Source organism: Oncorhynchus kisutch, linkage group LG2 (assembly GCF_002021735.2).
Source record: "Oncorhynchus kisutch isolate 150728-3 linkage group LG2, Okis_V2, whole genome shotgun sequence".
NCBI classification, from domain to species: Eukaryota; Metazoa; Chordata; class Actinopteri; order Salmoniformes; family Salmonidae; genus Oncorhynchus; species Oncorhynchus kisutch.
In genome coordinates this window covers 46516457-46533229 of record NC_034175.2, presented here as the reverse complement: position 1 = coordinate 46533229, position 16773 = coordinate 46516457, and the positions used below count along the sequence as shown (strand labels likewise).

The 16773-nt window shown below is 41.6% G+C and overlaps 1 protein-coding gene across 1 annotated transcript in view; it reads right to left on the bottom strand.

The window, feature by feature from the left end:
- The window catches only part of LOC109902659 (contactin-associated protein-like 5), a 64302-nt gene that overhangs the window by 34681 nt on the left and 12848 nt on the right, over nucleotides 1-16773 (bottom strand). Inside the window, exons 3-5 of the mRNA XM_020499220.2 lie at nucleotides 11720-11913; nucleotides 2392-2539; nucleotides 413-616 (exon numbers count right to left, since the gene is read on the bottom strand). Coding sequence (XP_020354809.1) covers nucleotides 413-616; nucleotides 2392-2539; nucleotides 11720-11913 — 546 coding nt within the window. The remainder of the gene's footprint in view (nucleotides 1-412; nucleotides 617-2391; nucleotides 2540-11719; nucleotides 11914-16773) is intronic.

The window sequence follows — 16773 nt, the reverse complement described above, 5'->3', positions numbered from 1 at the left end:
GGTTCAAAAGACCCCTTCATCTGTACCCAGAGTCCCTTGTGTCCTGTTACCCATTACCTCTGCCCCTTGACCTTTCTGATGACCTCTCCCAGGTTGAGGTAGAGAGCCAGCCTGCCAGGTCTGTGCACATTATTTTCCAGTCAAAGTTTATGAGAAATTTGCTTGTTTGATGCACAATTCATAACATTTAGATGTACAATACAAAAGAGAAAATAGACTTAAAATATGCATAAATATATATTTTTAAATGCCACCAATCAAAAAGGGCACATTCGTCCTAGGAGAGCAAACAGGCAGGTGGTCCAGCACCACTAGAGCCTTATCTGTGCACGTGCCTTGCAGCCTGCCCCGATGTGACAAACTCACTCATGTTAAGGAAGAGGGCCAGCCTGCCCCGGTGTGACAAACTCACCCAGGTTGAGATAGAGGGCCAGCCTGCCCCGGTGCAGCTCCAGAGTGATGTAATCGCCCCTCTGACCCTCTCCGTGGAGCAGCACCCCCTCAGCCTGGTGGCTCTTGAAGCGCAGCGAGATCACATCCTTCACCGTGCTCATGGACTTCTGGTTAAACCGGTAGAGCAGGGAGCTTCTGCCATCAAAGTCTGCCACGTCTGACTCTGAAGGCAATCAACAGACAGTGAAATGGGTTGTCATTTGGGATACTTGTCCCCTGTCACTGTGAGCTTCATACCTGTTATGGTAATGTGGCTATATCAGTGATGGCATTGAAATGTATTATGCTGGAAGCCATTTCCATGTGTAACTGGATAGGAACAATCTCTGACATACACCTGTTATTTTAATAATTACTGCACATGCTCTAGTGCTCACCCCTTTCGGTCATACTACAAAATTGATTCCTGTAAGTCCTCAAGAATGCAAGTTATGAATTTGTCATGGGGGCATTTTCAGATTTTCCAATGTAATTTAGTCATTGGAAGACCTAGAGGACTCATGCATAGATACATGAATCTGTAACGCCAGTATTGTAATGACATTGCATAGCAAGTCTCTCTCTTCTCATCTCTCTCTCTTCTATTCTCTTTCTATCTCTGCTCACTGTATCGTGAATTGATCAACCTGTTTCATAGTTTGAATTGAGATGTGTATGGTCTCTCCTCATTGAGATACATTGAGGTGCATGTCACACAGCAGAGCACACATTCATCCAACATTAATACAGGGATCATGCTGTGGAACAGTTCGGCATTATGAAAGTGCTCACTCAGGGTTAAATACAACTGTCTTTCACAGAGCAGTAATTCACTGGCTGATCCAGTTAATGCTGCTTCAGAATGTGTGTGAGAGGCGTCCCAGTGTCCCTTTTATTTATACAGAACAAAAATATAAATGCAACATGCAACAATTTCAAAGATTTTACTGAGTTACAGCTCACATAAGGAAATCAGTCAATTGAAATAGCTTGGATAGCTATGGATTTCACATGACTGGGCAGGTGTGCAGCCATGGGTGGGGCCATGGAGAGGCATTTTCTCACCCACTTGGCAGCTAGGCCCACCCACTGGGGAGCCAGGCCCAGCCAATCAGACTTTTTCCCCACAAAAGGGCATTATTACAGACAGAAATACTACTCAGCACCCCCACACCACTCAGACCATCCCACAGTTGAAGAAGCAGGATGTGGAGGTCCTGGGTTAGCATGGTTATGTGTGGTCTGCAGTTGTGAGGCCGGTTGGACGATGTTGTTAGAGAAATTAACATTAAATTCTCTGGAAACAATTCTGGTGGACATTCCTACAGTCAGCATGCCAATTGCACGTTCCCTCAAAACTTGAGACATCGAAGGCATTGTGTTGTGTTACAAAACTGCACATTTTAGTGTGTCCTTTTATTGTCCCGAGCACAAGGTGCACCTGTGTAATGATCATTCTGTTCAATCAGCTTCTTGATATGCCATACCTGTCAGGTGGATGGATTATATTGGCAAAGGAGAAATGCTCACCAACAGGGATATAAACAAATTGTGCACAACATTTTAGAGAAATACACTTTTTGTGCGTATGAAAAATGCCTGGGATCTTTTATTTCAGCTCATGAAACATGGGGCCGACACTTTACATGTGCCTGGCAGTCACTGTTTGTCTCTGTTAGCTGGTGGGAACATTTGTGATAAATGAGAGAAGAGCATCAATATCAAAATACTCGCTATCTCTATTTCTGCAGTTGTCCTCAAATGTCCTGCTTTCATCAAAGGGTATACACAAAAGTAGGGTGTTCTGGATGTAAGGGGTGTTCTGGTCACTCACTGTGGCATTATGATATTAGCTGAATGTGTATGGTCTGTGTGTAAGGGCTGGTGGTCCCTTTGTTGCAGGCACACCCTAATGTGTATGGTCTGTATGTTAGAGGTAGGGGTGGTCTGGTCACTCACTGTAGGCACAGCCGTACACCTCCACTCTGAGTCCCACCCAGCCACTGGGGTTCCAGTCCAGCGGGACGAAGCGCAGGAAGCGGCTTCTGATAGGGTGGGACAACTTGTGGTGAATGACACTGTCAGCATTCACGTTCCCCACAAACCTCTGGAGACACACAGCAGAGAGAGAGGAAGGGAGAAAAGGCAGAAGAGTTAGATGCAATGCCAAGTGTTAATATACAGGGGCGGGGTATCCTTGAGGGAACTGTATTCATCAAACAAAACCAGAAATTACAGCTCCGTTATTAAGGGAGTCACTGTTAACCAAGCATGGCTCTCTGAACTGACCTTGTATCTTCCAGAGGAATTAAATAATTAAAAAGGGTTTTGTGTCATCTAGGACTTAATGTTTTGGATCATAACATTAAAGAGGGTTAGTTTCCAAGAACTGTTAAAGATACTGTATTAGTATTCTGCAACAAAACAAAACTTGTGCCATATGTTTCTCTTCACCTGACCCTACTTTTAGATAAAACATATCAAATGTGTTGCCTGGGTTGGGGATCCTGGGAGGATCCTGGGAGGATGTTCACCACTGCAGTAACACACACTTCTGTGGATGGGAAGTAGATGGGAAAAAACAATTGGTATCATATTGTCTGCTCCCAGGCAGATAACAATGAATATCTCTCACTGAAACTGCGAGATGTCATTATTCTTCGTAATTTCCATCCCCCTGTCCCCCTACCCTCCACTGCATTAATAATCTGCACCATGGAGGCTTAGGGGGGTGAACAGAGAGAGAGAGAGCGAGGAAACTCAGATGACTGATCACAAGCAGCCGTCATAACGAATTCGAGGCAGGTGACGAGCTAAATCGATAATGATGTGTATCACAGAGTAAAGGAAAGATGGATTGTTGACACCGGAGCTCCAGGCTCAACAGAGTCAAGAAATGCCATTAATTCACTTCTCCCTGCAGCTGAAAACACAATAGCAGATGGGGGAGGTAGTAGAAGAAGCACAAATTACACACACATGGAGTATGGTGTTACCTCTCTGAGGGATAGACTCTACAGAGATTGGTCTCTGTAGATAATGAAGAAGAGCCAGTCTTACAAGGTAACTATTTTATTATTTTGATTTATACCCATGCGTTTTTATTGTGAGTCCATTTAAGTGGAGCCTGGTGACTGTATTTTAGAAGAGGTGCAAGCTAAGCAATTACAAATGTAACTCATGTCTGTGCAAGATAAGCATTTGCAAACTCACTGGGGTTTACTCATCCACTCAGACCATGCAGGCTATTGCAATGCATAACCTCCACAAGGTAAAGTAACTTATTTACCAAATACAATTTGATAAGCGTTTGCTTCACCAAAATGTGGCATACATATTCATTACTGAGAAAAAGCTATTTGTCAATATCCATACCACCAGTAGCAGTGTGTGGGTAAAATCCCTGGGAAAGCCAAGCCAAGTCAGGAAAATATCCATATTGCAACCTATGTTGTGATAATTGCATTGTTTGTTCTATAACCTATTTGTTCATACACCATCATGATATACACTAAGGCAGACACAACAAAACGACAACCGTCACACAGTGGTGGAATAAATTCAATCACATATACATTTGTTACATCCCAAAGCCGGAGAGCAACATCTGTCCATGTGAAATCCACAAAGCAAATATTTCATGTAACAAACAGTTAAATAGTGTAGAGCAGGGATGGGCAACTCCAGTGGTGTCACACTTTTCTCCCCATCCCTAGCAAACACAGCTGATTCAACTAATTGCATTCTAAACTGAAGATCATGATTAGTTGATTATTGGAGACAGCTGGGGCTGGGGTAAAAGTGTGACACCAATCAGGCCCCCAAGGACTGGATTTGCCAATCCATGGTGTAAAGCCTGTTCAAGCACGTTAATGTTTCTGACAGTTTACTAAACAACTACTGATTTGGACCAATGGAGAGTTAACGCAAGTCAGCACAAAGAAAACAGGAGCACTGCCTCCGCTATTCCAGCACCATTTCAACTTAAACATTTCAACATCATTAAATCAACTAGGCTATATACACTCTGTCTAATACAGTGAAAACAAATGTAAAGACACCAAAACGATTTAGCCCAATCAATGTTGCTAAATAACATGTGGCTGTCCATGGCACTGATTTCTGTGTGTGTGTGTGTGTGTGTGTGTGTGTGTGTGTGTGTGTGTGTGTGTGTGTGTGTGTGTGTGTGTGTGCAAGTAGAAAGAACATGTTGACTCACCCTACTTGTAGACTGGTTGGACACCAATGCCATCCTCCTCTCTTTCATTTTGGCAAAATGGTCTACGACTCTGTACACACTTTTAGTTTTTTTGTTGTCTTAGGCTACCTAACTAAAATGCTTGATAGCCTAACTTCCTCACATGAGCAAAAATTAACCAGCTAAGTTATCTTGCTTGTTAACGTGAACTTACTAGGCAACATCTAGGCTAAGAGCATTGGGCCAGTAACCGAAAGGTCACTGGTTTGAATCCCTGAGCCAACTAGGTGAAAAATCTGTCAGTGCCCATGAGCAAGGCACTTAACCCTAATTGCTCATGTAAGTCGTTCTATATAAGAGTGCCTGCTAAATGACTCAAATGTAAATATTGACTTCGCCTTGGGCTTTGAACGGGGCACCTGGCTCACGCACGGGAGGCAGCACCGGTTCTAAAACTGGAATGCGATCAACTTTCACCAAGTACAAAACGAGCCTAATCAGATCTATATTATTTGCATTCCGTTTACCAAAGTAGTTATAAAGGAGATATAGCACAAGAGCAACTTAATCTTAAAGAGTTTCCCAAAAGTTTACTTCGCTTTTGTTCATCAACACCAACCTAATGTTCGACACAAACCTAAACACCACAAACACTTCTGCATACACAGCTAACAGGCATATCAATCCTTGATTAAACACCCTTAACACCCTCTTCCTGACGGATTGAAGAGGAGCTATCTGAATATGTTTATATTCTGTCATTACTGTAGTCTACAGTTTTTTCTCCGGGGGTAGAGGATTTTGCTAATTGACGGAAAATACAACTTCCTTAATAAGCACAGAGGGTTTTACATGAAAATACCTAAACATTGGAACTGAAATTTGAAATTTCTTTATGATGTGTATTTGGACCAGAGAGCATCAATCTTCTCAAACGAACTGACGGAAACACAAATACCAAAGTAAACAAAGTTCCAACAAAAATGGTACAAAAAAAGAACAACATTGTTAGACTATATGCACAAAATAATACAACATTTCATAACTTAATAGCTAGCTGGTCACCCACAAACATGAGTCATTCCTTTCTTTCTCTCTGGCTTTGTCTAATTGGATGATTAACAACTGTTTCATGAGTGCCATCCTGTTGTTCCCAACATGGCCTATACTCCCTGTTGTTCCCAACATGGCTTTATACTCCCTGTTGTGTCGTTGCAGTGCTGGCCTTGCTATGTGACTCCTAGGAGACAAAGACTGAGGAGAATTCCAAGAATAGATAATCATGTTGCCATTGTGACCTGGTCTGGCACAGAGCAGAGATAAAAGGACTGCAGCTCTGGCTGTGTCTTGTGGCTGCGGGTCTCGGTGTGTGTGTCTCTCTGTGTGTGTGTGTGTGTGTAAGTGTAAGTGTGTCATTGAAAGTGAGAGAAAGCAGGAGAGGGAGAGTGGGTGTGTTAGAGAACGTGCCTTTGCCCATGTGTGTATCTTAAGTGCTATAAAACCACTCTTTTCATACACAGCACATAATAATGGCTAACCTTACAGGTGCAGAGTTGCTGCAACCTGGCAGACGCAGGCAGCTGGTGTTCTCTCATTAGCCTTCTCAGCCTGCACCGCCGTCAGCAGGCCATTACCTTTGAACTTCCCTTGTTAAAATGCCAGACTGACGTCAATTCATATCTCCGTGTGGCGTGCAGGTTCAAATTGGTCGCCCACCTTTGGAGTGCCTTCATTAGGGGAGTCTCACTAACTAGCTGCCACTCATCCAATTGATCCCACTGTTTCTGTTTCTTCAGGCATGGATCAAAACCAAATGACACCTGCTATCTTCTCACATTGACAGAAGAAATGTTATGACTATTTAACAGGTTAGTTAGATGTAGTATTCTGTGTGTCATTGATTGATTGACAAAAAAACAACTGGGATGTTCTTTGTTTTTTAAATTAATTAACTGAGGATTGATGAGTCTCAACTTCGGTAATGTGACTTGAAATACAGTTGCGGCCTAATACAGTGAGCTCCAAAAGTAAAATCAAATCAAATTGTATTAGTCACATGCGCCGAATACAACAGGTGTATACATTACAGTGAAGTGCTTACTTAGAAGCCCCCAACCAACAATGCAGTTTAAAAAAATACGGACAAGAGTGAGAGATAAAAGTAACAAGTTATTTAAGAGCAGCAGGAAAAAATAACAATATATACAGGGGGGTGCAGGTACAGAGTCAATGTGCGGGGGCACCGGTTAGTTGAGGTAGTATGTACATGTAGGTAGAGTTATTAAAGTGACTATGCATAGATGATATCAACAGAGAGTAGCAGCCGTGTAAAAGAGGGGTGGGGGGCAATGCAAATAGTCTGGGTAGCCATTTGATTAGGTGTTCAGGAGTCTTATAGCTTGAGGGTGGAAGTTGTTTAGAAGCCCATTGGACCTAGACTTGGCGCTCTGGTACCGCTTGCCGTGCGGTAGCAGAGAAAACACTATGAGTAGGGTGGCTGGAGTCTTTGACCATTTTTAGGGCCTTCCTCTGTCACCGCCTGGTATAGAGGTTCTGGATGGCAGGAAGCTTTGTGATAGTGATTTTATTGGGACAGAGATTCTTTTGTTGTTGTTTTGGCTCTGTACTCCAGCACGTTGAAATGATACAATGACTATGCGGTTAAAGTGCACTGTCAGCTTTAATTTGAGGGTGTTTTAATCAATATCATGTGAACCATTTAGAAATTACAGTACCTTTTGTAGATAGTCCCCCCATTTTAGGGAACCAAAAGTATTGGGACAAATTCACTTATATGTATGTTTATTAAAGTAGTCCAATGTTTAGTATTTTGTCCCATATTCCTAGCGCACAATGATTACATCAAGCTTTTGACTCCACAAACTTGTTGGATGCATTCGCTGTTTGTTTTGGTTGTGTTTCAGATTATTTTGTGCCCAATGGAAATGAATGGTCAATAATGTCTTATGTCATTTTGTCCCTTTTATTGTAAACAAGAATATGTTTCTAAACACTTCTACATTAATGTCTATGCTACCATGATTACAGATAGTCCTGAATGAATCGTAAATAATGATGAGTGAGAAAGTTCCAGACGCACAAATATCACACCCCGAAGACATCCTAACCTACAATAACAGAGGAGTTTAGCATTTAATGGGTGGGTATGATATTTATGGCTCTGTAATTTTGTCACTCATCATTATTCAAGATTAATTCCGGATTATCCATAACCATGGTAGCATCCACATTAACTTAGAAGTGTTTAAAAACATATTCGATTGTTATTTACAATAACGTTGACTCCAAAATGACACAATACATTCTGTACCATTAATTTCTATAGGGCACAAAATAATCAGAAACAAAACCAAAACAAGTTGAGCAAATGCATCCAAGAGTCACACGCTTGGCACTCTTGCACCTTCCTTAATTCATTCCCAATTTTTCTTTAAATAAATAAAACATTTGTTTATTCTCCACATGTTGTTATTGGATTGTCAACATTGGAGAACCCATTTTATTTTTGTAAACTTTTTTTATTGAGAAAATAAAGACAAATGGCATGGACACAATTATTGGCACTTAGGAATTAGCACAGCCTTTGGCCAAGATAACTTCCAACAAATGCTTCTTGGAGCCACCAATGAGCTTGCTGCACATTTCTACTGCCACTTTTCAGTAGCAAACAGCTCTAATTCTTCAATGTTTGAGGGGTACCCTCCACCAACTGCTGCTTTCAGCTCTCGACATTGGTTATGGATGTGATTCATATCTACACTCTTCTCTGGCCACTCCAGAACAATATTTTTGTCCATTGAATTTGTCTTTATTTTTTCAATTAAAATGGTAAACTTAAGTTGGTTGTGCAATTGGTTCTGCAATGTTAAAAATATAATAACTAGGTGTGGGGACCAAACACTTTTTTTCTTCAATTTGAACTTATTTTTTTAAGAAATAGGGAATTATTTTAGAAAAGTGTAGGGGTACCAATACATTTGGCCACAACTGTATCATCTAAACTACTTGACTGATTTCAAAGCACTGCATGGCATTTATACCAAGCGTAGAGGGAGGGGGGGGGGGGGGTGATAGCTTAAAGCCATAGGCTGCTTATTCTCATCTCTCATTCTAATTCTATGGGCTCTACATCCGCTTACTTTAACTCACTGAAGAACGAATCAAATTAACACCACACGCTCATTCCTTGCTTTAATTCTTAATAAAAACCCATATTAATTACATAGACTAGAGTGTAGCCAGCCACTAAACTGTGGGCTGCCATAGTGTCTTCGTAATAGGAGACTGCTGAGAAAACAAGCTGCTGAGAACACTATGTGATTTACAGTTAGAAGCTTGTGGTTAGTGAAAGGTATTGACAGAGGTTGAACCAGAGCCACAGAGAGGGTTTATTTGCTTGGAAATCAAAGATGGAGTGAGATGCATTTACAACTGTCTGGTACAGCTTATTTATTAAGTACATTTCCAATCAAAAAGCATACATTACATTTTCTTTGAGTTAATAGTGAAGACGTGTCAGGTATCTACGACAGGATATATAAAGTAACGGGGTCACTTTCCTGTGTATCATATAAGCTCATGAAATAATTATTGGATATATAGACAGTTCATAAGGATGACCTCACATTCAACTATACCAGCAATTTCAATATTTACATAACAATGTTTCCTCAATCTGACTTGGTAACTCAAAGAAATCCCTGGTGTAAAATGCTGTCCAAATAAATATAATTATATTCTGGAAAACAAATACTCTTGGTCTGACTACAGCAAAGCCATTGGACTATTCTAAAATAAATAAAACGGACACATAACATTTACATAAGTATTCAGACCCTTTACTCTATACTTTGTTCAAGTACATTTGGCAGCGATTACAACCTAGGGTCTTCTTGGGTATGACACACCTGTATTTGGCGAGTTTCTCCCATTCTTCTCCGCAGATCCTCTCAAGCTCTGTCAGGTTGGATGGGGAGCATAGCTGCACAGCTATTTTCAGGTCTATCCAGAGATATCAGATCGGGTTCAAGTCCGGGCTCTGGCTGGGCCAGTTAAAGATGTCTTTGTCTTGGTTGTGTGCGTAGGGTCATTGTCCTGTTGGAAGGAGAACTTCTGCCCCAGTCTGAGGTTCTAAACTCTGTAGAGCAGGTTTTCATCAAGGATCTCTCTGTACTTTCTCTGTTCATATTTCCCTCGATCCTAACTAGTCTCCCAGTCCCTGTAGCTGAAAATCATCCCCACAGCATGATGCTGCCACCACTATACTCCACCGTAGGGATAGGGACAGGTTTCATCCAGATATGACGCTTGACATTCTGGCCAAATAGTTCAATCTTGGTTTCAGCAGACCAGATAATCTTGTTTCTCATGGTCTGAGAGTCCTTTAGGTGCCTTTTGGCAAACTCCAAGCAGGCTGTCATGTGCCTTTTAATGAGGAGTGGCTTCCGTCTGGGCAATCCAATCTCCACAGAGGCCCTTCTCCCCTGATTGCTCAGTTTGGCCGGACGGCCAGCTCTAGGAAGTCTTTGTGGTTCCAAACTTCTTCCATTTAAGATTGATGGAGGCCACTTCAATTCTGCAAACCTTTTTTGGTACCCTTCCCCAGATCTGTGCCTCAACGCAATCCTGTTCCGGAGCTCTATGGACAATTCCTTCAACCTCATGGCTTAGTTTTTGCTCTGACATACATTGTTAACTGTGGGACCTTATATACAGTATACAGGTGTGAGCCTTTCCAAATCATGTCCAATCAGTTGAATTTACCACAGGTGAACCCCAATCAAGTAGTAGAAACATCTCAGGGATGGTTAATGGAAACAGGATGCACCTGAGCTCAATTTCGAGTTTAATAGCAAAGGGTCGGAAAACATATGTAAATAAAGTATTTCTGTTAGAAATGTTTAATACAATTGTAGAAATGTGTAAAAACCTGTTATCGCTATGTCATTATGGGGTATGGTGTGTAGACTGATGAGGAATTCGTTTTATTTAATCCATTTTAGAATAAGGCTGTAACGTAACAAAATGTGGAAAAAGTCAAGGGGCCTAAATACTTTCTGAATGCACTGTAGATCCCAATTATTGTTAAGTCCCTAGCAATCATTGAAAACAATTTCAAAGCACATCTCCCAGGGTTTATCCACTACACCAGCATCTCTATACCATGCCACATTCCCATACTGGAGTGTAAAACAATGATTTTTTTTAAGTCGAAGAAGATAATAAATAATAGAAGACAGGCTGCTGTAGCGTACTGGACATGCTGTTTGTACTTGTAACCCCAACTACTATTCATTATCCACCATGAGAGAGAAACTTGTTCAGAAAAATATGTTAGGAATGTTGAGTTGTCTCCATTTTCTCTCCTCATTCTTTTTCAGTGCTTCCAATTTAAGATTTCCGTCACGCAATTTGACATAACTGGGGCGAGCACAATGGCTTATAAAGAATGTATGTGCACACCAACATCATGAGGTACAAACAGGCATTTTTTTTTAGATGTTAACTCAATTATGCACACATGCTAGCCAAGTACTAGCTATAAAATCATAGTAGAGGAGGAGTAGGATATATGTGGAGTGAGCCAGACGTGTCTAGTCTACATCCACACAGTTCATCCCAGACTATTGTCAGACTTAACTAAATGTTTCCTTCACAAGGATGTGAAACAATGAGATAAAAATTGAGTTACAGAGTCTGAATTCTCCTAATCGTTTTCCCACAAAGCATGGTACCTCTGGGGAGAGCAAAACAAAGACAGAGATGTTTAGCTATCTACTCTCTCTCACACACCAGAGGTGGAGGACACTAACTCAAGTACAAGAGAGGGACGTAATGTCTTATTTTATGAGGTGTACCCTTGGAGCTCTGACCTACTCTGAGTTACAGCTCAATACACAGCTACTCACTCATCCTAGTGAGCCAAGTGAAAAGAAAAGTCAAAACTTAGATTATTATTTTCAAATCAATGTGACTGACTGGGTTGAAACCCGTATTAGCCCATTGAGCTAAAGCCAAGGCAATACCTCAGTGAATAGCACAGTAAATCTGCAGTATGATACAACTCACCCCCACCCCGTCCTCCTGTCGGTACTGCTTCCAGGCTTGGCCTGTGTCACTGAACAGCAGCAGGTACCCGCTGACCCAGTCTGAGCTGCCGTAGCGCCCCTGTGTGGCGACAGCCGTCACCTCCATCCTGTCCCTGAGGTCCAGCTGCAGCCATGGCTGGCTGTCTGTCACCTGGGGAGACCAGCCTCCAGCTCCTTGGGAGACCAGAGAGAGAAAATATCCTTTTTTAGCATTCTGTCGCTGCACAGTTTGGATAGAATTGTGGTCGGTGTTTTGTCCAGTAACCCTTAACCTGTGGGCCTTGCCTGCATGGAACTGATGCTGAATTCTTGCATTTCTGTCTGCATGGGGAGTATCCTGTAAAAGCTAGATTCCTCTGTAATATTAACTAACCCCCTCTATCATGCTGTCTAATAATCCCCTTCTATCATGCTGTATGAAATGGAGTGTGAAAACACTATTTTGTTTAAATAACACTCCAGCCACCCTAGTCATAGACTGTGCTCATTGACACCGCACGGCAAGTGGTACCGACGCACCAAGAATGGAACCAACAAGACCCTGAACAGCTTTTACCCCCAAGCCATAAGGCTGCTAAATAGTTAGTTAAATAGTTAACTAATAGCTACCCGGACTATAGGCATTTACCCTTTTTTGTTTTTAGCTCTTTTGACACGCTGCTGCTACGGTTTATTATCAAATCAAATTGTGTTGGTCACATACACATGGTTAGCAGATGTTAATCCGAGTGTAGCGAAATGTTTGTGCTTCTAGTTCCGACAGTGCAGTAATATCTAACAAGTAATCTAACAATTCCCCAACAACTACCTAATACACACATCTAAAGGGGTGAATGAGAATATGTACATATAAGTATATGGATGAGCGATGGCCGAGCGGCATAGGCAAGGTGCAGTAGATGGTATAAAATACAGTATATACATGTGATATGAGTAATGTAAGACATGTAAACATTATTAAAGTGGCATTATTTAAAGTGCAATTGTTTAAAGTGACTAGTGATCGATTTATTAAAGTGTCCAGTGATTGGGTCTCAATGTAGGCTGCAGCCTCTCTGAGTTAGTGATTGCTGTTTAGCAGTCTGATGGCCTTGAGATAGAAGCTGTTTTTCAATCTCTCGGTCCCAGCTTTGATGCACCTATACTGACCTCGCCTTGTGGATGATAGCGGTGTTAACAAGCAGTGGCTCAGGTGGTTTTGGTCCTTGATGATCTTTTGGCCTTCCTGTGACATCGAGTGCTGTAGATGTCTTGAAGGGCAGGTAGTTTGCCCCCGGTGATGTGTTGTGCAGACCGCACCACCCTTGCAGTTAGCCTTACAGTTGTGGATCTGTAAATGTTTGCCAGGGTTTTGGGGGATATGCCAAATTTCTTCAGCCTCCTGAGGTTGAAGAGGTGATGTTGCGCCTTCTTCTCCACACTGTCTGTGTGGTTTGACCATTTCAGTTTGTCTGTGATGTGTACGCCCAGGAACTTAAAATTTCCCACCCTCTCCAATGCTGTCCCTTCGATGTGGATAGGGGGTGCTCCCTCTTCTGTTTCCTGAAGTCCACGATTGATTTGCGACTCCACCTTGTGCCTGTGCCGACAATTCGCTTGTTTGATTGCCTTGTGGAGGGAATAACCACACTGTTTATATTCAGCCATATTTCGAGACCTCTTTCCATTGTTAAATGCAGGGGATTGTGCGTTCACTTTTGCGCAAATGCCGCCATCCATCCACGGTTTCTGGATAGGGTAGGTTTTAATAGTCACAGTGGGTACAACATCTCCAATGCACTTCTTTATAAATGCACCTACCGATTCAGCGTATATTCCTGTCCACGTGATCAAAACAATCTTGTTGTGTGGCTTCCGATTGGTCAGACCAGCATTGACTGGTTCTCGTCACTGGTACATCCTGTTTGAGTTCCTGCCTATAAGACGGTTCGAACAAGATGGCGTCATGGTCGGATTTGCTGACCAATATGCATATCGTTAGTAGATTTGGATAGAAAACACTCTGAAGTTTCTAAAACTCTTTGAATCATGTCTGTGAGTATAACAGAACTTGTTTGGCAGGCGAAACCCAGAGGACAAACCATTCAGATTTGTTTGGGAGGTCACTCATTGGGAATTCAGATTTATAAGGGACCTTCTTTCAGTTCCTACCACTTCCACTGGATGTCAACTGTCATTAGAAATTGGTTGAGGTTTTTCCTTTGAGAAATGAAGAATAACACTGTTCAGAATGAGGCTCATGGGAAGTGTACTCTTTGTTAGAGGCGCGTGACCTGAAAGCACGCTCCACTTTGTTTTCCTCCGGTATTGAACACAGATCATTCCGTCTTCAATTTGATTGATTATTTACGTAAAAAAATACCTAAAGTTGTATTACAAACGTAGTTGGAAATGTTTGGACAATGCTTACAGGTAACTTTTGAGATCTTTTGTAGTCACGTTGCGCAAGTTGGAACCGGTGTTTTTCTGGATCAAGCGCACCAAATAAATGGACATTTTGGATATATATCGACAGAATTAATCAAACAAAAGGACCATTTGTGATGTTTATGGGACATACTGGATTGCCAACAGAAGAAGCTCGTCAAAGGTAAGGCATGAATTATATTTATATTTCTGTGTTTTGTGTCACGCCTGCATGGTTGAAATATGCTCTTCTCTCTTTGTTTACTGGGGTGCTTTCCTCAAATAATAGCATTGTTTGCTTTCACCGTAAAGCATTTTTGAAATCTGACACGTTGGCTGGATTCACAACAAGTGTAGCTTTAATTTGGTATAATGAATTTGTGATTTCATCAAAGTAAAAATGTTATAGTAATTTATTTGAATTTGGCGCTGCATTTTCACTGGATGTTGGCCAGGTGGGACGCTACCGTCCCACATATCCCAGAGAGGTTAAAATCCCCAGCTGCAAACAAATGTAGCCTCTGGATATATAGTTTCCAGTTTACGTCCAGTGAAGTTCCTTGAGGGCCGTCTTGGTGTTCTCTTGAGGGGGAATGTACACAGCTGTGAATATAACTGACAAGAATTATCTTGGTAGGTAAAATGGCAGGCGTTTGATTGTAAGGTATTCTAGGTCGGGTGAGCAGAAGGACTTGAGTTCCTGTATGTTGTTATGATTACACCATGAGTCATTAATCATAAAGCACACACCTCTGCACTTCCTCTTCCCAGAGCGGTGTTTATCTCTGTCGGCGCGATTCATGGAGAAGCCCGGATGCTGAACCGATTCCGACAACATATCCCGAGAGAGCCATGTTTCCGTGAAACAGAGAATGTTACAATCTCTGATGTCTCTCTGGAAGGCAACCCTTGCTCGAATTTTGTCAAGAGACTGGATATTGGCTAGTAGTATACTCGGAAGTGGTGAGAGACGTCTACGGAGCCTGACCAGGAGGCTGCTCCATCTGCCCCTTCTGTGGCACTGTTGTTTCTGGTAGCCTTCTGGAATTAGATCCATTGTCCTAGGTGGTGGTTTCACTGTTAGTGTACACCTGTTGTTTATGAAGCATGTGACAAATAACATTTGATTTTATTTGAAATGCATCAGTGTACTTGAAATAGTCGAAGGGCCACCCACCAAAAAAGGCTTCAGAAAAGGCATTCTGTGACCCGGGAAACAACACTGCAAAGTTTCAACATCCTTACGTAGATAATTTTAAGTATATGAACACTGTGTGGTTAAACAGTTTGAAAAGTTGCACATTAATGAAATATTATAAATCAAAGGTACGATTTTGAAATCATAGCACATTTGGGGTAATTTTCCCTAGCAACACTATGAGGTTGCGGTGTCACACCTTGGTTACAATTGTTACACACGTTCTGTTGTCCATACTTGCAGATAGCAACATACTGTATGTACCGGACCAGAGGAAATAATACGAGATAAGAAGCTGTTGAAAGGTGCTAAATAAATTTGTCTCAGATGCCAGAACATCGCCGATGTAGCTGTCAGTACCTTGAATGTTTTGAGAGCTGTGTTATCTAACAAACATTGTGCTGTCTTTAGTTTGGCTAGCAGGCAAAAGAAATGAGGTCCCTTGTCGGCTAAATTCTACTGTTAAAATGTCTTATATTAACTACGAAAACCACCGTACAGGTACATGTTTAAAACCTATTTCCTAATTTCGGGGTTCATCTGGATAAGTCAAAGACAAAGACGATAACCTGTTGTTTGAGCTTATGCAAGGGCAAACACCGAACGCACAAATAGATCTGTGTTCTGTGCACCAGTGTGCAACAAAAGGAAAGAAGGTGAAACATAGCAGCAAATTACCCAAGATTACCCCCAAAAAATCATAACTTTTGCTAACAATAACAAATGGATATGCAACTTTTACAAGTTTTGAACCACAATGTGCTCATATTCATAACATTATCTATATAATGTTGTTGAAATTTTGCCGTTTTGTTTCCTGGGTCACGGAACAAAACATTTTTGGTGGATGATCCTTGGACTAATTTGATAAATACACTGGTGAATAATAACCTCAGTATCTACATCCAAACATTCATGTGAAAGTGTGATATGGCGGTGCAGTGTACAATTAGTAGATTCAGACCCCACAAGCCGCCCAGATATCAGGCAGAAGAAACAGGTCAGTTCATGTTCATTACTCAGCTGCTGTGGGCTGGGACACAACACCATGGGAGCAGATGAGCTCTGAATATTAAACCAGAGTCTCAGTCACAGAGGAAGCATCATTTACAGAGCCCCCCCCCCCCGGGATAATTTTGGTTGTTACAGACTCACATACTGTTACAGAGGTAAAACATGACATGGGGTCAGTTGGGTTAGGCTAGCTGTTCACCCTAAAATCCCAAGTCATTGAGAATCATTATCTAGTTTCAGACAGTAGACTCATTTATATATCAATTTATTGATCTGTGACCCTTGTTGTTATGTCTAAGAGCAACATTTTAAATTGGCTAAATGGTGCTGACGTGTACAATGAGTACTGTATCAGGGATATATATTTAAGAGGCTCATGAGGTGAATCTTAATGCAATAATAAGCATAATGCTATT